This window comes from Rhipicephalus microplus, chromosome 2, assembly GCF_043290135.1.
Source record: "Rhipicephalus microplus isolate Deutch F79 chromosome 2, USDA_Rmic, whole genome shotgun sequence".
In the NCBI taxonomy this organism is placed as follows: domain Eukaryota; kingdom Metazoa; phylum Arthropoda; class Arachnida; order Ixodida; family Ixodidae; genus Rhipicephalus; species Rhipicephalus microplus.
In genome coordinates, this window is record NC_134701.1 from 40,186,303 (window position 1) to 40,211,128 (window position 24,826).

General features: G+C 45.7%; 1 protein-coding gene across 4 annotated transcripts in view; it reads left to right on the forward strand.

The window, feature by feature from the left end:
- Window positions 1–24,826, forward strand: part of pps (protein partner of snf) — a 385,339-nt gene that overhangs the window by 148,349 nt on the left and 212,164 nt on the right. For all 4 annotated transcript variants that reach the window (XM_075886389.1, XM_075886390.1, XM_075886391.1 and 1 more), the window contains one exon: window positions 9,715–9,839. In XM_075886389.1, the coding sequence (XP_075742504.1) occupies window positions 9,715–9,839 (125 nt within the window). The remainder of the gene's footprint in view (window positions 1–9,714; window positions 9,840–24,826) is intronic.

Sequence of the window (24,826 nt, forward strand, 5' to 3'; positions counted from 1 at the left end):
GACTAAATATTGTTATATTATATTGATGAAGTAAAGTATGAAATCCGCCAGTTTAACGCATGTTTAAAGCTCTGCACATCTCGAAGTCTCTTACAGGGCCACTCATCAGGAACCATACGAAATTTTTGTTAGACAGTGGAAGTTGTTGGGTGTCGGATGAGGAACATTTTGCCACAAAAATTTTTTTAATCCGTTCATCACGAGCAAAGAAAACGGGTTTCTTTGAAGCGGTGTGAAACGAGACTGAGAGGAGGCGAGCTTGAAACCCTTGCCGCTCCTCCGTATAGCCTTTGCAAGCCAAATCTCTTCCCCACCCTCTCAGGCATATGACAAAGAGGTCACGTGTGCATGACGTGCCCAAACAAGTCTAACTCCTGAGCATGTGAGCGGCGTTGCTTTGTTGACCAGCGTCATTTTGTGGTCTACAGCCTGTTTCTGTGAGATTGTTTCCAAACGCTGGCTTAGACACGGTAGAATAGATGAGCACAATGAGTGTGCGAACGCGTAGGAGCGTTCCACAGCGGTCGTCTGCTCGACGCGCCGACCGCGGGTACATGAACGCATGCGAAACGCCGACACATTAGCCCCGCATCTAGTTGCAATTCACGGGAGAAAAATGTCACATTCCCTTATTGCGTCTCATTATTTAACTAGAGCTTTATTAATCTCTTCAAGCAATAAGTTACATAAAATATAATCATGCCGTGTTAAATGATTTTTGCCATGTCATGTGCCACTGTTTGCAACGTCGGAGCAGAGTCGTATACCTAGAGGACCGTCGCTGCATTGCATGTACGTAGGGACATTCATACGCGCACGTCATGCCCTCATTCTCTGGGCGTGCGCCAGCAGAAGGGAGGGGGAGCAGCTTTCATCTCGAAATTTGACCCATTTCCGCGTCGCGTAGCGTTACAAATTTTGGCAGACGTGATCATGAATGCCTCGTCTACGCATTGCGCTTCTCAGCTCAAAATGGTCAAACCTGGTGAGTGGCCCTTTAAGATCAAGCAAAGCAGCTATTTAAAAGTTTGTTTCTCCAGTATCACCTTGAAGTCTAGGAAGTTTGCTTACTTGTCTTTCATCTGTACCTTGTAGAATTTGCATACCAGAATAGAAGGCCTTCTTTATTTTTTAAGCAACATGATGGTTTCCTTAGTAACAATGCATTGCATCCCCCATGGGCCTTGTTCCCTATGGATGACGGCCAGTGCATTTCCGCTCAGCTTGAGCCTGGATTGTCAATTGCCATCGCACATGAAACATCCTATGTGGCAATGTTATCTCCATTTGGCTTGATCCGAAACATCATGGGGATGGTGACGACAAAAATGTGCCTGTAGTGCTCATGTAATTACTGTCAAAATTTAAAAAAAGAAATTAATTCAGAAACAGGCAATATGTACACTATTTTGGAAATGTTGCTTTGGGGCTGTAGAAATTTTCCCTAAATAGGCCGTTTTCCACACAGCTGTGAAAATGTCTTTTCACGCCATTCACATGCGGCAAAATGTGTCTAATTAATTTTAAATACTGTATCCGAATATTTGAAATGCTTGAGTATTTTCACTGGCTTAATTAACATTAAACATGTATGCAAACAGGAATTTTTCATGTGCACTGTGCAGTGCTACGCATTTTCATTGGATTTCCAAGGGGATGTTACGGATGTTTCATATAGATCTAGTTTGATGTAGCTAGCCGTTTTAATCAGTATTCCAATAATGCTTTTTTCACACCAGCCTGCTTTTGTAGCACTGTAATTACAGGAAAGATTTTTTTTATGTTGTTGTTGTTCCATTTTGAGTAGATTGCAAAGCATCACAAGATTGGCCAACAAATATTGTCAGGAGTAAGAGGGCACGAGGCACGTGCTGGTTGCTGGAATGCTGCGCATGTGCGCAAGACCCGGATGGTGCGCAGACGCGCCACGTTCACGTAAGAGATTGCTCGGAAAAAGGCTCATGGCATGCGACCTGTGCTGTCGAGCTTGGGACTGCGAAGGTCCGGAAAGTCGGCGTTGATACAGCGACGAAAGCAGTAGTTGCCCGGTTCTGAAGGATGTCGGTGTAAGAGGCCCGGGAAGTGGCTATCGACCTTGGAGGTCCCGAGTGAGGCTTCCTGGGCTTGCTGCAATCTTGCACAGGAGTTCCTGGAGTTCCTGGGGGGCTACTGCTTTTTCATTTCAAACGAGAACCAATGTGGCCCACACCAGTCATCGCATTGTGAGGCCATAGACTAGTTGGGTTCACTAAGCAGCTGCAAATGACGAATAAGATTGGGACCCTGGCAATGAAGACAAGCAGCGCATTCAGCGACGTCTTCTAGGACGACTTCGACGAATGTATCACTTCGTCGTAGTTCTGGAAGTGGCGTCAGAATAGTAACAGTGTTCTACTATTGCAGGAGCGCATGAGAGTAGCCACCGAGACACCATCCTCGCTAGCGACAAGCTGGGGCTAAGGATTGAATTTGACTTAGATAGGTATTACTTTCGGTTTTGTCGGATAGCCAGTTGCTGTATGCGTGTTTCTTGTGTGGGTGATTTTCGAGGGTTTGTTCATGTTTTGGCCGTCTTGTGTAATATTAAAATTGGTTTGCCATGTTACCTCCACCTCGCGTCTCTCTCCCAAGATCATCAAGTGCAAGCGCTCTTGAGATAAAATCATGACAAATATGCCTTGCTAAAGAAGAAAATAAATATGCCTGAACCATTACAATAAAGATGACCCAGAAAAACAATGAGAAAGTTTTGTCATGAAAATGTTAGAGTATGTCTTCCTCTAAGTTTTATTTAAAGCTTTGTACATCTGCGTCGCTAGCATGGCTACCACTTCATAGCCAAGTGTGCTAGTCACTGCATCGCTGTTGCAACAGATAGCAATGAATGGCGTTGCATGTGGTTAGGTTGTGCCTGTCAGTATAGGAAACAGAATTTCTCAGGTGCTCCTATAGCTTTGAATGTGTTTGTCTATCAAGCCAGCTGTGAAGCTCTGCTGAAAAAACTGGAACTTCGTAATAAAATTGAGATGATGAATTTGGGAATAGGATGTAAATTAGCACATTGAGTATTTTAAGTTCATTAAGTCAACAAAGAATTCTGGAGCTACGTAATATAATTAGCCTTTACTTGAATTCAAATGTTTCATGCATTTCGGAGATTTCCACCTGTCAAGTGAAGGGCAGAAAGAGACAGTTGGGAAAGAGATAGTGAAAGTTGGTGTCTTTGCAGTATACGTACATGCCTCTTGCATTTTGTGCCACTCCCAAGATGGTACAATTGCATCATCATTGTCACAATGCTCACCGAAACCGTCTTGGTGCTTTCTGCGTTTTTGAACAATACGTATGTTTAAAGAGCCCCTAAGAACTCCCTGACGTTTTAAAGATGATAGCAGTGGTTCCACACGGTTGCCAAATGTGCCAAATTAGATTTACTGCTCCATCCTGCTAGTATCAATGGAATTTTTGGCATACTGCACCAAAGTCTGATGTGGGAGCGTCTATCACTGGCAATAGCCATGTCAGCACGTCAAGACATGTCCAGTTTATTCTTGGTGCCACCAAAGTCGCAACTGCTAGCGTGTGACACTTGAGGTGGTTCGTTGGCGGACGTTGCCCATTGCAGGAGTGCTCCTGATAGCTCGTTTGAAGAGCTGCTCTGCACGTAATTAAGACAACTTTCCTGAATAACTGCACGCGTGCTGCTACAATGTCTGAAAAGTCTACTTCTGGACATCGAGATAGAATTTTTGGTGCTTCGCCTTCACAGAACACGTTGACGGTGGGAACAGGTTGACACTTTTTTTCAGACATACTTTACCTATAGATCTTAATACTTTTTCGCAGTTCCTTCCACCAGCCCATGAATGTTAGTAATTGCACTTGTGGTAAATGCCCCCAAAAGACTCTATCCTTTTAAGCTCATGGATGCTAGGGTTTGAATTGAAATTTTTTTCATGCTCTCTTAAAAAAAAAAATCTTATTTAAAAGCATGCCTCCTGGTCAGAGCAACCGCAATTAAGATTTAATGCATGTAGCTTTCAGTAGTAGACCCATCGCTGATGGCCCTTGTGTTGGAAGGCCCACTATGAAACAGCCATGCCATGTTACACGTCCGCCCCTCACTTCGTAGCGTCAATAGCTGACAATAAAAAATAAACGCCGTGGTATAGCATACATTGCTTCGTTTTAGGAAGGGTGGGAGGCTGCATCGCTAGAGGAGCGCAGTTCTTGGCGCACGCTGTCTCGAAGTATCATGAAACTGCTCGTAAACATTTTGAACTATCAGTGTCTACTTTGAATTTAGATAACTGACCACACAAAAACCGCTTCAGCACCTGGAGTGGTGCCTTTAACCAGCATTCCGTTGATTTACGTGATTTTGCAACTTTCATGACATATAGGTGGTGCGACTGTACATTTAGCATGGTGGTCATTCAGATGATCGTCCTGAGAGAAACGGTACAGGGAAGTTCACACTTGGCAAATGGTGCACTTTTTTGCGCTTTGGTGGCCTTTTAATTTGTTTTTGTTATAGTAGGGGAGTGCTAACATATTATAATAAGTAAATCAATGTTGGGTTGCACATTCAGTAGATAAATATGTGCGAAATTGTAAATAAGGTAAACACACTTCTTACATTGCTAGCTGTGCATATTCGCACGCATCTCCGCAGCAGTAAATCCCGGCTACGGCGGCTGCATTTTCGGTGGAGGCAATAATGCTGTAGGCCCGTGTGCTCAGATGGTCCACGCTAAAGAACCACAGGTGGCCTAAATTTCCGGAGCCCTCCACTATGGCGTCTCGCATAACTATATGGTGGTTTTGGGACGTTAAACACCACATATCAATCTATCATATTCGCGTGCATCGCCTGCTGTCATGTTTAAAAAATGTTATAATGAGAGTTTCTGTACAAATTTCTCAGTAATATCAGAGGTGTTTTTGGAGGCACACTTTATTACACAGTTTTGCTTGAATTTATTCTGCCACGAAACTTGTTCAGCTCACCGAAAAGCATGAAGTAGATTTGCGATGAGTGAAGGAAAGGCACGAGGCACTTTCCAAATGTAGAAGCATGGTGACGGTGCACGAGGAGAAAAAAGTCACCTGAGAGCATGAGCCCCAGTCACATAGACCCAGGAGTGTGGTCGGAAAAAGGCTTATGGCATGCTACCTGAGCGGAGCAGAGAAATTCTAGAGGATGAGCTGGCCCTGTGCGTTGGGGCTTTGAGCTGCAAAGATGTGGAAAATGAGTGTCGCTACGGTGACAGGAGCAGCATAACCACCTAGCTCTGGAAGATGTAAGCGTAAACAGGCTTGGGCAGTGGCAGTCGTCATAAAAAATGCTCCCGAGTCAGGCTGCCCGCACTCGCCGCATTCTGCCCAGCAGTTCCTAGTGGAGTTGCAGCTATCCCACTTTACGCTAGGAAGGGAGCAGCCCACACCAGTCAGCTGAGTGCACACGTCAGCAGGGGAGTCCCTGACGAGCTGGGCCTAGCGGGGTTGAATTGAGATGAGGACTGGGACACAGGCAATAAGGACAAGTGGTTTGTGAGACAGGAGCAATCAACGGAGACCTGAAAAAGTGGTGGAGCCCGTCAATGACGGAGGACTCGACTAGACGTCAACACAGCAAAGGACGTTGCAAGGCGGCGAAATGCAACAACATTCCATTGACCTCATATTGGCTAGCGGCTAGGGGTAGCAATGGATTGGACTGAGCTAGTCATTTTGGGTTTGCCTATTGTGACGAGCGATAGCAGACGATGCTCAGTGCATGTCTCGCGCCTTCGCGTGAGGAAAACGAAGTAGATCGGCACCGAGCTCGCATGCGCTCGAGCAGCTTCGAATAAAGAAAAGGGTCTGGCAGTCCCTTCTTGTTTTCAAATGTGTGTGGACGTTATTCTTAGGCCACCTCGGAACTCAGTTAATCAGACGGCTACAACGAGACGTCACATTTGGCACCCAATAGCTCAGAGGGAACTAAAAAGACAGTTACAGGTCGGCTGTGTCCGAGAGACTGAGTGGGATCAGCTCCGGTGCTAATTGGAGGGTCTGAAATTGAGGCTTCTTAAGGACCACAGCGCTGCTAAAGAGGACAACACACCGAAGCCACATCTTGACTCGCAGCTGAAGGCAAGTCATGACTTCTTTTGCAACTTGCTTGCTCCACTAGTAGAACACATCGAGCGTTTGGAGTTATTAACGTATGAAGATTCTGATGCCGAATCAAGCGCGAGTGCAGATAAGAGCAGTACAACGATGAATCTCAAAAGTGGCTCGAGAAACCAACAAAGACAAACCAGAAGCGATAATCCCGTGTGCAGGTCTAACAGTGAAGAGGCTCGCAACCGTCTTTCAAGTTTCGCAGCATTAGCACATCTCGGGGGAAGGACCTAAATGTCTGGTTTCACCAAATTGAATATTGGTTCAGAACCTTTAGCGATCCTGATGAGGTCACCGTACCGGACATTGTTTTTATGCTTTCAGGAAAAGGTTTTACATGGATGCGTCACCACACGAAGGTAGCTGATATGAGTACTTGGTCTGACATGAAGGCAGCGTTCCGCTGACGTTATAACATGGACTCCAACGTAACATCTAAGTAGCGAATGTTCGGCGCAATGCAACGCGCAGGCGAGTCTTGTACAGACTTTGCATACTGAAAGCTGCTTCTGATGATCGGGAAAAGTACCAAGTTATCATGGCTACACTGTCACCCTAGGCAAAGAAGCACGCTTTTGATAAGACGTCTAAGTGGCTAGATGATATAATAAGTTCCTTTCTGCGCTTTGACCAAATCAGAGATTCAGAGGAAAGCATTCAAAAAGAGAACACGGAACGCCATCCACAACGCTGTCCGCCAAATGAACGCAAAGCGTTCATCTCAGGAGCCCATGCAACATTGTCCAGGCGCCGACAGCATAGAGTCTAGCGGCTCCTCAGATAATGAGGTAGCTCAGATAAAGTTGCCAAAAAAAAAGGGTATACAAAGCAAAGCCACCACTGCCACGGCAATCGACTCATTCCGCAACTTGTGTTTTTAAATGGTCTCAAGGAAACGCCCCGAGAATTAGTAAACTGTGCTTGAACTGCTCTAGCAGTGGTCAGTTTGTTGTGCGGTGTCGTCTAGGGCTAGCTGCAGAATTAGATTTCGAATCTTGCAGCCCACAACAGCAGGGAAACGGAACAGCTGGTGACGGTGATGCCGCGAGCAGTCGCCACTAATTCAGCAGGTGTATAATTTTCCTATTCTTGTCACCATCAACGGACAAATGATTAAAGGCATCTTGTTCTCTGGAGCTGTTAAAAGCTTGATTACAGCACCAAAAGTTGACGAACTCGAACTAAGCATAAGGCCTTCATAAACCCAGCAATATAATCTGTACTGCCCCTCTTTCTTCTTTAGGTCATATGGAACAGTGCGAGCCTCTAGCGTTCTACGTCACAGCATTGTGTACCACATTATATCTGCTGATAACCGTACAGGTATACTTAAAATGCTCTACAGCATGACACCATTATTTTTGCAACATCTAGTAACATACCCTCTGCAGGGAAACTCTTTTATATGAGACACTGATGTAAGGACAAATGGGCATAAGAGGCACCAGGGTGCCTGCACTGAAATAGGTGTTGATTAAAAAATGGATACAGGGTAGGTACCCTGCTCATAGAAGACACCTCATGCAAGAGACGAGAATTGCTCCCTAGTGCATGTCTCTTATTATAAAGGTGTTCACCTATAAACATGAGTGCATTGCATTTTTCGCTGGCATGTTTTCCTCTGGTGAAAAGTGACAGTGAAGTTTTATCTTTGGGGAATTTGTGAGGACATGCTTGTCACTCATTTCGTGATGTTATTAAATGCTGTAAATTTTCTCTGTCCCCCGGTACCGCAATACCAAGTGTAATCACCATCATATGATGACAGAGCTGGTACATAGCCATCACAGAACACAAATGGGGGTAGTTGTGGCAGAGTAGAAGGAGAGCACTAATAAAAAGAAGTTGTATATGAAAAATTTAGCACACATGAAAGACTCAAGGGACAAGAGCTTGTCCCTTGTGTGCTTTGCTTGTGTGCTTAGCTCATTTTTTCTCAGTGTGCACCAACTAGGCCCTCAAAAGTCCTATTGTAAGGAGACTCCCTGCAGTGATTTCAAATCGCTGCTACAGGTCTTGTAAGGCGCCTAAAACTGTCCCGGACAATTGAGCTAAGTGCTCCTCCTTAAAATATTACTTCATGCTGACATTCCCATCGGGAGGATGACAGGAGCTTGCCCATTGTGTGCTATTGAACACTTAGCTTTGAGGTAAGGGATGGATGGCAGATCATGGAGAAGCCTGCCCGCTTCTGTGCTGGACCCAATTATAGCTTTTGCTGCACTACAGAAATTCGGTGAGCGTATGACACAGAGGAAGGCATGTGCCACTAGGGAGGGCGGGGTGTATCTATGACAAGCGAGAAACTCAGTGGCCAAATAAGCATTCACCATGCACCTGTAACTTTACAACTATGTCATTCTAAAGCAAAAGGGTAGTCATTGTAAGCTTGTTCATAGTGGCTACATCATCATCATCATCAGCCTGGCTCCGTCCACTGCAGGACAAAGGCCTCTCCCATGTTCTGGCAGTTAACTCGGTCCTGTGCTTGCTGCTGCCATTTTATACCCGCAAACTTCTTAATTTCATCTGCCCACCTAACCTTCTGTCTCCCCCTGACCCGCTTTCCTTCTCTAGGAATCCAGTTAATTACTCTTAATGACTAGAGGTTATCCTGTCTACGCGCTACATGCCTGGCCCATGTCCATTTCCTCTTCTTTATTTCAACTATGATATCCTTAACCCCCGTTTGTCCCCTAATCCACTCCGCTCTCTTTTTGTCTCTCAAGGTTACACCTACCATTTTTCTTTCCATTGCTCGCTGCGTCGTCCTCAATTTAAGCTGAGCCCTCTTTGTGAGTCTCCAGGTTTCTGCTCCGTAGCTAAGTACCGGCAAGATACAGCTGTTATATACCCTCCTCTTAAGGGATAACGGCAATCTACCTGTCATAATTTGAGAGTGCTTGCCGAATGTGCTCCACCCCATTCTTATTCTTCTAGTTACTTCAATCTCGTGGTTAGGCTCTGCGGTTATTACCTGCCCTAAGTAGACATAGTCTTTTACAACTTCAAGTGCACTATTACCTATCACGAAGCGCTGTTTTTTTTTCCAAGGTTGTTGTACATTACTTTCGTTTTCTGCAGATTAATTTTAAGACCCACCTTTCTGCTCTCCCTGTGTAACTCCGTAATCATGAGTTGCAATTCGTCCCCCGAGTTACTCAGCAATGCAATGTCATCGGGGAAGCGCAGGTTACTAAGGTATTCTCCATTAACTCTTATCCCTAACTGTTCCCATTCTAGGCTTCTGAAAACCTCCTGTAAGCACGCGGTAAATAGCATTGGGGAGACTGTGTCCCCCTGCCTTACACCCTTCTTGATTGGTATTCTGTTGCTTTCTTTATGAAGCTCTATGGTAGCATATGCTACCATAGTGGCTACAATGCACAAATTTTTTTAGTGTAGCTGGAAGGGTTCGCATTTCATCGTCTTCCTCATCTAAACTGGTTGGTAAGGGATGCCTTATTGCTGCCCGCTTAATCGGCCACTCTTGCAGAGAGTCAGAGTGGCAGAAAAGATTGATGTGGGTGGTGGGATGATGTGCAGGTTTATGATAGAGTGCGACCGATGCAAGGACTGGTTTCACGGGACTTGTGTGGGTGTCACACGGCAGCAGGGACGGCTCCTCGAGAAAGAAAACAAGGAGTGGGTCTGCCCCAAGTGCTCCAAGGGTGAGTTGTGCTGTCACTGCTACTTGTTCACAGGAATGGCCTGAAGCAGGGTGCTGTGGCTGATAGGCCTGCAAAGTTATATCGACTTCATTTGTAACTACATATACATACCTCCCCACACATGCACTTATTAACATGCACTCTTATGAGATTCAGTGAGACCTCGGATGTAGTGGCCAGGAACGCAGCACAACTATGTGATAAATAGTACGGTGAATCAATCATCATGTACAGTTTTGCATCTCCTGATGACCATGGTACCAACATAGAAAGAAGCACTGTGCTGTAGGAAATGTTTTAATAAAGTAAATACAAAGCTCTTGCTTTGTTTTGATAAATTGCAGAAAAGATTTTGGCTCTCTCATGCGATCATATAATAGGGCACGATTGTGAAACGGGAAACATTTCTAAACTATTACAGGGTCATAGATAGTTATAACAGACAGTATTATCTCTTTAGTGTGTGTGTGTGTGTGTGTGCGGATGCACGTGTGTGTGTGTCAGGGTTCATGCGAGTCCTTGAAACCCTTAAATTTGAAAAGTTCATGTTTAAAGCCTTGAAAGTACTGGAATTCTGCAAATCCTTGAATGTGCATTTCTTTTAAATAAATATTTTTGCACATATCACAGTGCATTTTTTTGCAATGCTGTAATTGTAGCAGGAGGCATAAGTAACCTGCCCATCACAAAAGTTTTGAGAGCATCAGTAGCTTCTGCATGGAACCAACACCATGCATTTCTGGAATTTCAGAAAAGGCAGCAGCAAGAGGATGAGAAACGGAAAAGTAAATGTTGCGTTCAAGAGGAGGCCGAAATGCGTGCAAGAAAAGGAAAAGAAACTACAGGTTTTCTCGCTCACTTTAATCCAAGTGCCAGCTTAAATAATCTGCATGCCATTGAAATAATCTGAGCGCCAACCTCTTTTAATTAATGTGCCAAACATTGAATGCAAGCCCCAATATATTTAATCCAAGCGGCAACTCAGTTCGGCCGTGTGACGGTGAATTTAATCCAAGTGCCACCTTGTTTAATTCAATTGTCAATGACTTCAATTCAGGTGCCAGTTTGTTTATTCCATGCACAAAAAGCATAATAGATACAGGGCCTTAAAATGGCAGTGGAATTGAAATGCAGTTCCTACAATATAAAAGACAATAATTGGAAGGTAGAATAAATCATTATTATTGGTATTCGCCGCTAGTATTCATGACAAAAAAGTTACTGCAGCGGTTCCCTTGAGCCGCGTTTGGAGTGCGTATACTTTCCTATGTACAAGTTTGTAGATGAGTGCTTGGCCCGGGTGGAGTTATTTTAATCGCAACCAAAGAAAAGGCAGGAACATGTCAACAAATATTTCGTGTTCGTCGAAAAAGCTCATAATGGGATTTGTATAAAATTACATGACCGGGCCAGGTCATGTAATGCAAAAGACCGAATATGAATATTGGAGTGCCGGAATGCATACCAAGATTGCAGTGGGCAGTGATGAGTCAAAAGCAGGTACATGCTCAATAAATTAGGGGGCCCTCACAGGGCAGAGCGAATTATAAATAATTCGAACAGGTTTTCGTCCTTCAGTGCGCATAAGATGTGAACTCATGATCCTGACGTGAAAAACGAAAGTGATATTTTACATTTAGATTTGTTTTTACCTTATTATTCAAACAAAATTATCTGTATTCGATGAACACGTGTTTCAAGCAAACGCGCTTCAGCAGCATTGGCGTCGTCTTTTACATGAAAACAGGACTATCGCCTTTCATGCTTTTATAAATAACTCAATTCCCCATGAACCCAAATAAATGCAAGTTCAGTTTTAAGTGGTTATTTCTGATTTCAAGAACAAATGAATGTCATTTGTCAGTCATCGTTGTTCTCACAGGGCTGGGCAAACAACTGCGAATGAATGCCTCAGCGAATACGTAGCCAAATGCCATCTGCTGACCAGAGGACACAAATCTATGCATATGCGATGGTGTATATTGTTAGCCGGAATAATGCAGTAGTGATGAAGCATAGACTAACTAACATGGACTCAAGAGGAAATACATTTAGTACCTGTAAATGCGATTAATACATACTGTTTCTTTTTATCTTGAAGCTATGACACCAAGACGTTAGGGAGAAATAGCACTGCGCACTTCATTTTATAAGCGCTAGCGTCTACAGACAAGAGAAAAGTTCTTCCTGTGGCTTCAAGTTTAGATTATTCTGACATTTATACTGTATAAAGTGGCAAACTATGTGTTTTTAGTGCGTGGATTGAACTGACTGTCACTTGAATTAGAGTCAATGGCAATTGGAATAAAACAGTGGCACTTAGATTAAACTCACTGGCACGCAGCCTCATTGAGTTGGCGCTTAGAATAAATATATTGGTGCTTGGATTAAATGTTTGGCACATGGATTAAATAGCTCGGTGCTCAGAATATATCAATAGCGTGTAGATTATTCAAGCTGGCACGCGGATTAAAGGGAGCTGGAAAACCTGTAGAAGTTGCTGTTAAGAAATTGACAGCTACAGCAGGCTCATATGCAGTAAAGGCAGAGATTAGCGACTTGACGTGCATCATAAATTCAAACAACCTTAAAAAACTTTCAAGACCAAGCAGTAGGAGATTGTTGATATTGATATGAAAATTCAGAAAAAGCAACAAGGCATTGCATAATAAGTGTGTCTTAGTTTTTCCTATTTAAATAAATGTTTGCAACTGTGTCATACTGAAAGTGATTACTTAATGTGAAAGTGATTGAGCTATGGATTGAAAGTTATCTAGCCAGAAAATATCATTGGAGCCATGTTTTTCTTGTCTGCACCAGTGGTGTTACCCTTTTTCGATTAATTCTATTTATTTCAAGTGTTTTTCATACCCTGAACACATGTTTATTGGGTTTCTAACATACAATGTGGTTCTAGAAAATTTGCACACATAGCCTTGAAAGTCCTTGAAAACCCTTGAAATTTGATCATGCAAACGAGCATGAACGCTGGTGTGTATGTGTTTCTACACACATACCCCCGATGTTCTACTAAGTGAAAACTGGCACAATTTCGTTAAACTGGGAAACTTTTAACTCCAACCAAATTAAATTACACGGAGTGCAGGGAAGGAGAGGTTCGCGTAATTGTGGACGTCAGACAAAAAAGAATACCCGCCGCGCAGAGCAACAGAAGCTACGGAAACACCAATCAGCATTGATTGGCAGCCCTCTTAAATGCTTACCAGTCTCATACATACAAAGCACAATCGAGGTGTTGGCCAGGACCTTCAAAAAAAAAGGGGGTGCGCATCGCGCACATGCCTTCATGCATGCTGGGCCGCCTCCTCGCCCACTGAAAAGTCCAATCAAAAATAGGCTGAACTCCCATGTGTCATGCATCAAACTTCGTGCGCAGAGTTTCTTTGTTTGTATAATGGTGAGAGGAAACACCTACTGTCACGACTCAAACAACACGCCAATCACGTTCGTAAGCTGAACAAAGAACGCAGCACGCCACCAAGCATAGCGAGACGTTTGACCACCAGATAAATTTCAATGAAACGACTAACCTGGAAAGCAAGACTAACTAGAGGAGAAGGCAGCTACTCGAGTCATGTCAACAGCCCAAAACATCAATCCCTTTCTCAGAACCTTTCTTCGTTATGTGCTGATAAACTGCGCTTTGCGGCAAAACATGGCGTCATTAACTCTTTCGTTACTGCGCGAAAATGGTTGTTTTTCCTATGTCTCGGTAAGATCATTTTTGCCAGTTTGAAAAGTACTCAGGCATGCATTGCAGCATGCCAAATTTTGCGCAATAAAATGCTCTTTCCAAAATATATAAGTTGTAGAGCAACAAAAATATTTTAGGATGAGTGAAAATGTTAAAAGTGTAAAATTTTCGCTTGCGAGCTGGTTAACAGTGCAATAAAAGCACTATATGCGCAAAACTACTCAAAACAACGAAAATTCAGAATATACATTTTGAAGATAAATGACCCATGAGCAGTATAAAACTAATACATATTGTAGAAAGTCTTTCTATTCACACAGACAAAGAAAATCAGGACCGAGGTTTGGCTTCATTGCTTGTCCCATACGGTGAAGCATCGCCAGGTTTTTTGTGAGACACAAGTGAACTTGTACACTTCTCTCAGTATATGTTTATTTTCTTGCGATAAAAGCCTGTAGGTGTTACAATACAGATGGATGCCCGTAAGGTAAATGATCCCTCTATAAATCAGATGTCCAATGAAATTCGCTATCGTGTTTACCGTAACCTCTTTCTATGAGCCACCTCACTCCTCTTATGTTGGCGTTCCAATGTATGCATCCAAGCACGGTTCTCAGCGTTTTGCACAAAGTATTTGTACAAAAAGGCAATATCGTGCACAACTATGAAACATTTTGCGCTGCTCCTAGTCGGCCAAGATATGCTCCGGTGGCCGGCTTGTGAGGAGAAGCATAGGTAGCCAATGCTGGGCACACCATGCCCCAGCGACGTGTTGATCTCGCGCGTAGTCTGAGTAGCTATTGAATTGTGTACAAAGGGCAGTAGCTATACACTTGAGGCGGAGTAGACAACTTGTGGCCATGAACAAACCATACTCATAAATGGCTGTGGATGTCTCAAGCTGACGCAAAACATCCTCGCCGCTAAACTTGAAGCTGAGGCGCTGTCATTCTTTAACTCTAAGCTCGTCCTCCCTCAATTCAGGTGGGATTATAAGGCATTTTCGAGCAGCGCGTGGGTATTGCAGCTCTGGGGTGCACCTATGTGCGCTTGACGACAACGCCATATAGAGTGACCAGTGATGCTAGATGCGACCCTGTGTCTCATATAACAGTACAAGCAAAACCACAGCTACTGAAAACTACCTGAAAAGGCCTACTCGATACTATAAATATGTAGCGAACCTTTAAACATATTGTTTTTTGTAAAATAAATTTTCTCTGACTTATAGCAACAGCGCTCTATCAAATAGCTGGCATAAATTTCCGGCAGTAGTTACTGCTCAACACTGTCAAATCGCACAGCTGACACTTTAATTTGATATTTGGCTTGCAAAGGTTCTTTTCATTGCATAACTTCGATGTTACTGTAGCATAATCACGAGAGAGACACAGTTTTGTCAAGTTTGCCAGCCAGCGCACTTTTCCAACAATACACACACATTGGTTCATGCAAATGTCTGTCAAAGATCACTATGTTGCTAAAACGGGCAAATTCAAATTTATTCTTAAAGTTGAGTGCCTACATCAACTACTAGAAAGTGCTAGGTGCACGAGAAAGAAATTTAACATGCCAAAATTGGTTATTCAAAACGTCGATCACTGGTGATCGATTTGAATAGGCATAGCAACAAAAAAGTCAATCACCCCACGAGCGCCTTCAAGACGCTGCTGCAACTTCGCCATAGTATCCCTTGAGGAAGAAACCATGGTGTCCCGGACTAGGGCCATGAGGAAGGAAGGAGTGGAGAAAGAAACAGATGCACCTGCTGGAAAAGGTGCACCTACTTGCAATTCAGGCATGCCAGCATCATGAGCCGCATGGCTGGTCGGAGGAATGGTCATAGGCTGCAGCCGCCACTTGAGGTGCCTCACGAGCAGGTGGTAGCTTCGGATTTCACAGTAACGGTGACACAGGTGTGCTAGCCTCTGGTATGTTCTGCAAGGTATAAGAAGGCAGAAAGAGCAAGGTCCGCGTTATTCAACCACTTTACGGGGACTGCCAAACGAAAGGTCTTCCTTTGAGGTGATAGCGGGTTTGTTCACCCAAACTCCAACAGTGATGCAGCTTGATGAAGATCTGTATGCTTCTTTCTACTGTCTTGCTTTTGCTTCACTCTGTAACGCAACAAACTAAGCTCGGTGGCTGGGTGTCTGAAGAAGGAAGAGGACGGGTATCCGATGACGTCTAGATGTATTCTCGGCAGCCTCTTTTGCACCAATAGAGCTGGGGCAACTTCCGTTGTCGCGTGCTGTGGGTACTGATAGATGCCAGGGTACTCAATGACCGCTGGGCAGAGTCACTGTGTGTGTCACTGTGTCTGTGGACACGGTGCTGCAGAACTGTACTTTTGGCCACTTGGAGAAGTAGTCTACGAGGGTGATGGCGAACCGGCAAGCCTGTGGCGCTCTTTCCATGGGACCGACAATATCGATGAGGACCTTCTGCCATGAGCGCTCTGGAAGGGGAACAGTGTGCAGCAGTGTTGCTGCAATCTTGGCACTTTTGCCGGCATTCTAGCAAACTACGCAATTGGGGATAGCAAGCTTCACTTGTCCGTGCATTCCAGGCCACCAAAATTGCTATTGCAGTCGTGCCTTAGTGCGAAACATCCCAGGATGTGCTTCATGTGCAGTGGAAATAACCCATGGAGTAGGTGACGGAGGGAATATGAGACATTCTCTACGCAAAAGTAAGTCGTGGATCACAGACAGTTTTTGACGCACAGAAAAATATGGTTGCAGTTCAACTGAGACAGACTTGTGAGGAGGCCAAAAATGGTGAAACGTAAGCTTTTACTTGTTCCAAGGTAGCACCTTCACGCAGGGACTGCCGGAACTGCTCTGTGGTGAGGCAGAGTTGGGCAATGGGAGACACCACCTCTTTGTTGACCGAGGCATCTTCCTGCGAAACAGGCACTGGAAAAGGGCATCCGCAACTTGATTTTCCGAGCATTTGTGGTACTCTACCTATAATTATAGCACATAAGACGTTCTGACGAATCTGCAATGTGAAGGGCACGTCTTCCTGAGCCTTGAGATCGCGGAAGGGAAATGAAGGCTTGGTGGTCTGTACAAAGTGCGAAGTGCCGTCCCAAAGGTACGTGTGCGAACGCTCGCTGGCCTTGACACAGGTAAGTGCTTCTCGTTCACCAACTGCATATTTCCTCTCTGCTGAAGATAGAGTGCGAGGTGCAAAGGCAACTGTGCGTAGATGTTGCCCATTCACTTGTTGAACAGCCCTAAGGCCACAGTCGGGCGCATTTGTGGAGACAACCACTGGAAGAGTGGGATCAAACATCTGCAGTACTCTGCTAAGTGACAGTAAAAACTTGGACTTCTGGAAACTAGCATCAACGGCATCACCCCTTGTAAAGACTTGATTGTTGCAGAGCAGTGCACACATCAGATCCATTGCTTCAGCAAGGCAGGGAACAAACTTGGTGTAGTACTCGACTAAGCCGGGAAACAAATGCAGACCAGCAGCGTCAGTAGGAGTGGGGGTTCTGCATTATTGAATCCACTTTTTCAGGCTGCGGCCCTGTGTCTCAAGAAGGACAATTTTTTTACACAATAGGTACACTTGTAGTTGAGCTTGAGCCCAGTGGCCTTGATGCAGTGGGGAACTGTGGCTAAGTTCTATGGTGCATCAGAACACAATAGTCTATGTAAAACAAAACGCCAGAACATCCCTTGAGAATTTGCGACATCAGCAGCTGGACGGCTGCAGGAACACACACCAGCCCAAAGCATATGGGCTTGAAATAAAACAGGCTGCTGTGAGTCGCAAATGCAGTTATGTCTAAATTCTGGGGTTGCGGCAGAACTTGATGGTAGGCAAATGCAAGATCCAACTTAGGGAAGATTGTTGTATCGTCAAGGCTGTTTAAGAGCTCTTCTGTGTGAGGAAGCGGAAAGCTATCAGCGATGACAGCTTTGTTAAGTTCCTGAAGATTGACACAAAGTCGAATGCCACCATCCTTCTTCCTTACTACAATGATGGGGGACACCCACTCAAAGGCTTTAGTACGCTCTATGACATCCCTTTTTGCTCCAATTACAAAGCTGTTGCAAAACTTCTTAAAATTGGAGTTTCGATGCCACAGGAAGCACCTTGAGCCAAGTCTTGATGCGATGAATGAAGTCCTTGGCGAACCTAAGACCTGGGCCACACAGAGAGCCGAACTTGCTGGACAGGGTCTTCGGAAGGTGGTTAGCTGGTAAAACTTGGCACGAGCCTGAAAGCTCAGCAGCATCCAGTGTCTCTGGCATGGCCGAGGTCTCGAAGCAATGTAGAGACGAACCTTCAATGTGCAAGTGCAAAACTGATAGCATTCATTTCGAGGATGGATGTACGTTGCATCACGACGTAAAACAGGAGATAGGCTGGGTGTCCCTTGAACGTGACTTTCATGAAAAAACAACCAAGCACAAGAATGCAGTGCTTGGAGTAATCAAGCAGCTTCACTCGGGTGGTGGAAAGAAGCAACTCGTTATCAATATTTTGCTTGGAAATGCTCTCTTCCAGAATGGAAACAGACAATTCTGAGTCAGCAAGAAACTTCAAAGACTTGCCGGCGATGAAAATATGGACGAAAACGCTGGATCGTGCAGGACCGGCCATGGTAAGAAGGTTTAACCCTTCCGCATCACCAGGCAAGTCCTGGCTGTCAACTTCTCGAACGGAAGCCGTGGAATGACGCTGTCGCCTGTTGCAAACACTAGAGCGGATGTACCCAATGCGATAAGGGAAAACAGTGCTGACCTTGTGCAGGACAGGATGACAGCAAGGTTCTGTTTGGCAATACATAAGTCATTGCCAGACTTGGTAGACCAGTGTTGCCAGACATCCGCCGAATCTGGCGGCTATGCTTTCTCGTACAGTTAAAGGTTTCCTGTAACGTTTTTTCATCGGCTCTCGCTGCTTTCAAGTGTACGTGGTGTGCCTGTGTTACTAGAATGCTAGTAACCTACGTGCCGCTTCAGTGTTCTCAGTATTTTGCGAGCATGCGGGTTGTACCCGTATCACTAGGGTGCCAGCAACATACGTGCCACTTCGTGGTTGTCAGTATTTTGCTAGCGTTCGTGATAAGCTCGAGTTGCCTAGGTCACCGCACTGCTACAGACAGCTACACCCAGCAGCAAAAGTATTCATACTTCGGCATCAACAATGTATGCTGCCCACACTGTGTTCGGAGTTTCACAACGCCGTTCAGCTCCCGCAGTAAATCCGTCATGGCGCGTGGGTTCCATACTTCGAGTCCGATCTGTCAATATTACAATGGAACGTACAGCGAAAAAGGGGGGCTCACACTTCTGTAACGCACACGGGTTGCTAAATAAAACAACCTTGTCACCAGACCGCACAGACACAGTGGATTACACAGGAACCCTATGAAAAAGCCAGAACTTCAGGGGCAAATACTTCCAAGTCTGGCAACCGACTAATGCAACGCCAAACAGAACCTTGCCCAGGAGGACGATAAGGCATGATGTTGGCGGGAACCAAAACGATAACAGTACGGAGACTCATTGTTCAAGCTGCCGAAGCGTTCAGGCAACTGTTGATAGGGGCTTGACTGGGGCGCCGCAGCCACGTCTGAAATAGCTTTGATGCCTCCCAGTACACTTATTTTAAGTATTTTGGCGCACGCCCAGGTTCTCATGAATGCATTCTGAATTAACTACATACAAATGCCTGTTGCCAAATCACGTCCTGTAATGAATACTGGCGATACCTGCAAAGCGCAGAATCAAAAAGTGGATGACTTGTACGGCTTTTCCTGATGTCTGAGTGCACGTACATAAAATCTTCGTCCACTCGCAGAATTGGCTGCCGTGTGAAGCCGATTGTTGCTAGTTGTGTGTTGCACAATGCGTAGTAATCTGACGCTGTCACTGCCGGAGCGTTGCTGTACAGTACGCACAAGTTTGTCGTGACAGTGTGCTTCGCTCCAGACCGCACAAGGGCTCGGTGATGCCCAGCTCCTTTTGTTAGTAAAGGCCGTGTGTCTCTGCAGCATAGTTAACAGTTTCGTTCAAAGAACCAGCATGAATAACAGTGGCATGGCGCATTTGGCTTGTCAGCTATTAAAATCATTCAGTACGCTCACGACGGCGCTAAGCCACAAGCAGTTAACGCTTATCCTTAAGGGTTGTCGGCGATAAGTCACACTGGCAAATGTGCTGCCTGTTGCTAACACGCCTCTGCGCATCAGCGCTGCTTATCCGTAAAGGCATCACCGCACTGTGCCTTCATAGTAGCCCCTTCAGATTTTTGGTCGACTTCACCCCACATGATTTAAGCATAGAGGTAAAGTTGATTTGCGAACATTGCTACGACAGCAAACACGGGAACTTGCGAAAGCGCCGATTCAAGCGTACGAGATAATAGATGTAACTAAGGTGGGGCTGTAATTAATGTAGTTTCGAACACACAGGAGGAAATTCGAAAAATCGGATACTCAAACTCCTCTGAAGATTGACGTTACTACACATTTATTTGTAAAGATGGGGCACCTGGAAAATGGGACATATGGTAAATGGGGCACCCAAATAACTGCATTTGCCAATATTATAAATGGCCGGCATGCGCGCTGCTGGGTGAACACTGACACAGCTGTGAGACGTTGCTGCAGTGACAAAAGGCGACCCAGCCAACTTTAGAATTCACAATCGAGAAATGTTCTGCTTGGTCATTTTATGGCAAACATAGGGACTATTGTTATGGTTGGATGACGCTTCAAGGCATTCCTCACTCTTGGGCTGATACACCTACTGCCCTGTATCCAAAAGGCTCTGCAATGGCCAAGCAGCTTTTATGCAACAGATTTGAAATATACTAAACAGTTTTTTTATGATCACAGGCAGTAGTATCTTAAAAAGCGATTGGTCAACCAGCTCAACAAGCCAGATGTTTTCCTCTTTTGTTATACAGTACAGACCGCTTATAATGTAAGTCACGGGAGTCCCGAATCTTCGCACTATATGCGGTACCATACTATGACCAAAACAACCTTTTTCAAGAGCCGCACTTTCTCAAAACGTGTTGAGCATGCAGCTTCGCATGTCCAAGAATCGAGACAAGCGAAGCGTGCTTACTACCATTTAAATTCTTGAATGTTAACAGAATTTAATGTACAAAGACACGCGTTGCCAATGCAATGAAGACGAAAGGAAGGGGGTCTATTAAATGAAACCACCATCACAGAAATTTGCCTTCTACCAGACCGCCTGGATTATGCGCAGTACACAGAAACTCTGTCGAATCACATCTAGAATATGACGCGTTGACAGACGCCAACCGCTCAACTTCTCGGGCACGTGCCCTATTTATGACATCGCAATCTAATCGCGAACCACTATTTGAGTGCTACGTGTGCCGCCCTTGTTTTCATTTAACGATATGTATCCCTTCCCCTCACATGTGGCCGCCGCAAAGAGTCTTGTTGATTCGGTACCCCGCCGCGGTGGTCTAGTGGCTAAGGTACTCAGCTGCTGACCTGCAGGTCGCGGGCTTAAATCCCGGCTGTGGCGGCTGCATTCCCAGTGGAGGCGGAAATGTTGTAGGCCCATGTGCTCAGATTTGGGTGCGCGTTAAAGAACCCCAGGTGGTCGAAATTTCCGGAGCCTCCACTACGGCGTGTCTCACAATCATATGGTGGTTTTGGGACGTTAAACCCCACATATCAATCATGTTAATTCGGTACCAAACCGCAACTTGGATTCACGCGACCACCAACGATGAAAGCGCAATCAGCTGATTAGGCCTAGCTTGCCGTTTGGTATCTTGTCGCCGAAAGCTTGTCCAAAACATGAGGATTCGGCGTCATAAAAGTCGCACTAGCAGTGAACCAAGAAATGCGTATGTGATGCGAAGTTCGCGTTCGCGGCCGGGAGATCAGCAACGACGACAATTCTCCAAGCTTACGTACGACAGTGCACTGGCATCAAAAGTGAAAACTCGCATCATAAAACCATAGAAAGGTTCTTAATTTACGAATGAGGTAGCAAACACGATAATTGTTGCAAGCTCTGTAACGACGTCTTTCCTAACAGAAAACTGTTAAGCGCATGCTTTCCGAAGCCACGCTAGGGACAAAGTACGCTGCAGCCGCGTCGGTGCCGGTGCAAAGGTTTATCGGCCACCGAGGCAACCATCTTCCTTTCTTACTCAGCGAGCCCGCGCAGCGTCCCGCAGTCTTTTTTATTTTCTTTTTCTTCACTCCGCCCTTCGTTCGTTCACTCACAGTGTCCCCTCCTCCCCCGTAACGATCTCATGGTTCGCTCCCCAGCGGCGTACCCAGCGTGCCTACTTACACAAGCGCACTCGCTACCGCGTTTGTCACAAACGATTTTCGGCAGCCGCATTATAACCAGTCTGTTATCTTGGGGGACTGCATAATAAGCGGCATGCGTATACATGGCGTTCCATTGGAGCGTAAACGGGAGTAAAAAAAAAAATCATTGTAAGCGATTTTGCACTATAAGCGGTTACGTTGTAAGTGGTCTACACTGTAGATGAAATGCCTTTTTTAACATGGGTGCAATCAGGGAGGTTTCTGAGATTTGCAGCTATTTGCAAACTCATCTATGATAATGAGGTGATTTTATAATGAAGTTATGTGGTTTCTGTTCACTGAATGCCCTCGGGTTAGCCAAGGGTGTTATTGATAATTTTGTGCTCATTATAATATGCTCAGCGTCCAAAACATTGTGCTTTTATCAGTTGTCTGTCGTGAATGTGGTACGCGTCTTAAATTTGGTTTCTTTGAATCATAATAACTGGAATGCCAGTTTTTCTAAGTAGCCTAAGCCAGTAGCATCACTGCAAAGAGATAGAACCTATTTACGTAAGGCTTGGACAACCTACCAGCCTTCCGCACTCACTTGCTTTCGGCTTAGTCTGACATCTACCTCCTTTAAGCCTTGCCTTCCCCAAGGTGCGTACCACATGGTTCTCGTACCAGAAACTCAACGATGTTTTCAAAAAAATTTTTTCAACTTGTGGACAAAAAAAATACTCTTGAAGACTACTTCAAACATGCCACAGCAACCAATCTCCTGACTCTCAGAAAACCATGTCATCGATGCTATTAATGTAAAGACCCCTCTAGTCCTGCTCTACCCTGACTCAAAAAAGGGGGGGAGGGTCGAAACCGTGAAAACCGTTGCAGATGCTTAAGAACTCCACATTCGGCAGCCAGTCTTGGGTTTCGTAATGAGGTACACTCTTGAAACTGTGGGGTCTCGACGAGGCGAGCGCCTCGCCAGGCTTTTGGAGTGAACGGACACAGTAGACGCGGTCGAGGCAAACAAACACAACATACATTTATTTAACTAATTTATAACAATATCGTCTGCCGAATTGATACATCAATCGTAATCCGCCCGCGAAGACATTCTTACACACGATTTCTATACACCCCAAAACATGACAAACACACAATAACACGACAAACACACAATAACACAAAAGGCGGCGTCGCCAACGCTTCACTCACCACGTGGGCCTACTGCAGGCGGCCCGGAGTGCCGTCCACGGCAGACCCACCGCAAGAGACAACCATTTGCGGCAGCCGCCACGTGCACAATAGACTCGCTCAACTCTCGCCTGCCACCGAGGCTCGCTTCTGCCAAGGGTCACTGCCGGCACTACCCCATGATGATGATGACGATAGTGGTGCTCAACCCGAATACAACGCCACCTATCGTCCGGCAGTCGTCGCACGAAATGCGGCTTTGGGGAGAGAGACATGCGCCACACGGCGCAAACAACATTACAGGGGGTGTCAGCACCCCCACATCCCCCAACCTTAAATCAAACAACATCCCTAAAACGTAAAGATAAGCTACACAAGCTTTAACAAAAAAAAAGACATCGCATGTCCATAATGTCCTTGCACAACGACACCGCAGCTAGTCGACACTGCTGCACTGTCCGGCTCGACTTCACCTCAGTACCGGCCCCGCAATAGCAACGTTGCCCCCGTGGCGCGACGAACCGTCGCTAGCGCCGACACGTCTTCCAGTTGTGACCAGCACTCACGAGGGCGCCGTACTGCAGGCAGTTGCGCAGGTCCCAGGCATCTCCATCGCCCGACCTCACGACCGCATTTCTGGCTAGCGACGCTGACGATGTGCAAAAGACAGCCGGCCATGATGACATCCCTCCCGCGGAAGATATAAAAAAAAAAAACTGAAAAGAAGCAATGGAGCAGGGCCTAGGGAAGGGAACTTCGGGCTTTTCGGCCACGTGGTACGATGGTCAGTACTGCTAGCTAATACATCGGCAGCGGCCGAGACGCCCATCAAAATAAAAAAAACAATCACTTTTCCTAACTCAGCATCGCAAGATAAAAGAAAAGTGAGGGAAGCAGAATGCAACATCTCAACGCCACGATCCACCTAGTTGTGCCACGTACGAAAGGCGGCTGCGCAGAGCCTTAGGCCTAATGAGTCGCTCGGCAACAACCGGCATCCACCCAGCCTAGGCGCTGAAGAGGCAGCTGCGAGAGACATCCACTCTGTGAGGTGGCCCTATGGCTCGCCGCACACAGCAGCTTACCGAGCGATCGGCGTCCACCGCCCCAGGCGGTGTCACGACGCCCCGACGTTGAGCCGCAATACAAGTCAGCAACGACGCCCGGCTCCCTGAGCCCAAAGAAATAGAAGAAGCTATTTACAGAAAATCGGACCACCCACGAGGCTTCCTTACTCACTCGCTTCGGGCCTGGCGTACAAACCACGTGCTCTAAGCCTTGCTCACCCCAGGATGCAGACCGCATGGCTCTCGTCCCAATCCTACTACGCTTTTGAAAACCAACACCAACAACAAAAAAAAAACCACTTGCGAGCAAAAAAAAAAAAAAACTCAACCTGCCGACAAGTTCAAGCACGTCACAAAACCAATCTCCTCGCTTCTCTGCAAAGCACACCGCCGATGCTAGCGATGAGACGACCCCACTAGGCCTACTCCACCCCGGCTCTAACAAAAACTTGTACCAAACCGCAAAGACTGTCATCCGATACTCCAAGAGCTCCACGTTGGGCAGCCAGTGTGGGTTCTCGACGAGGCGAGCGCCTCGCCACGCTTTTGGAGTTAACGGACATAGTAGACGCGGTCGGGGCAAACAAACACAACATACATTTATTTAACTCATTTATAACGACGATATCGTCCGCTGAACTGATACATCAATCGTAATCCGCCCGCGAAGACATTCTTACAATTTCTATACACCCCAAAGTATTGTTACTGCATATGTGATTTG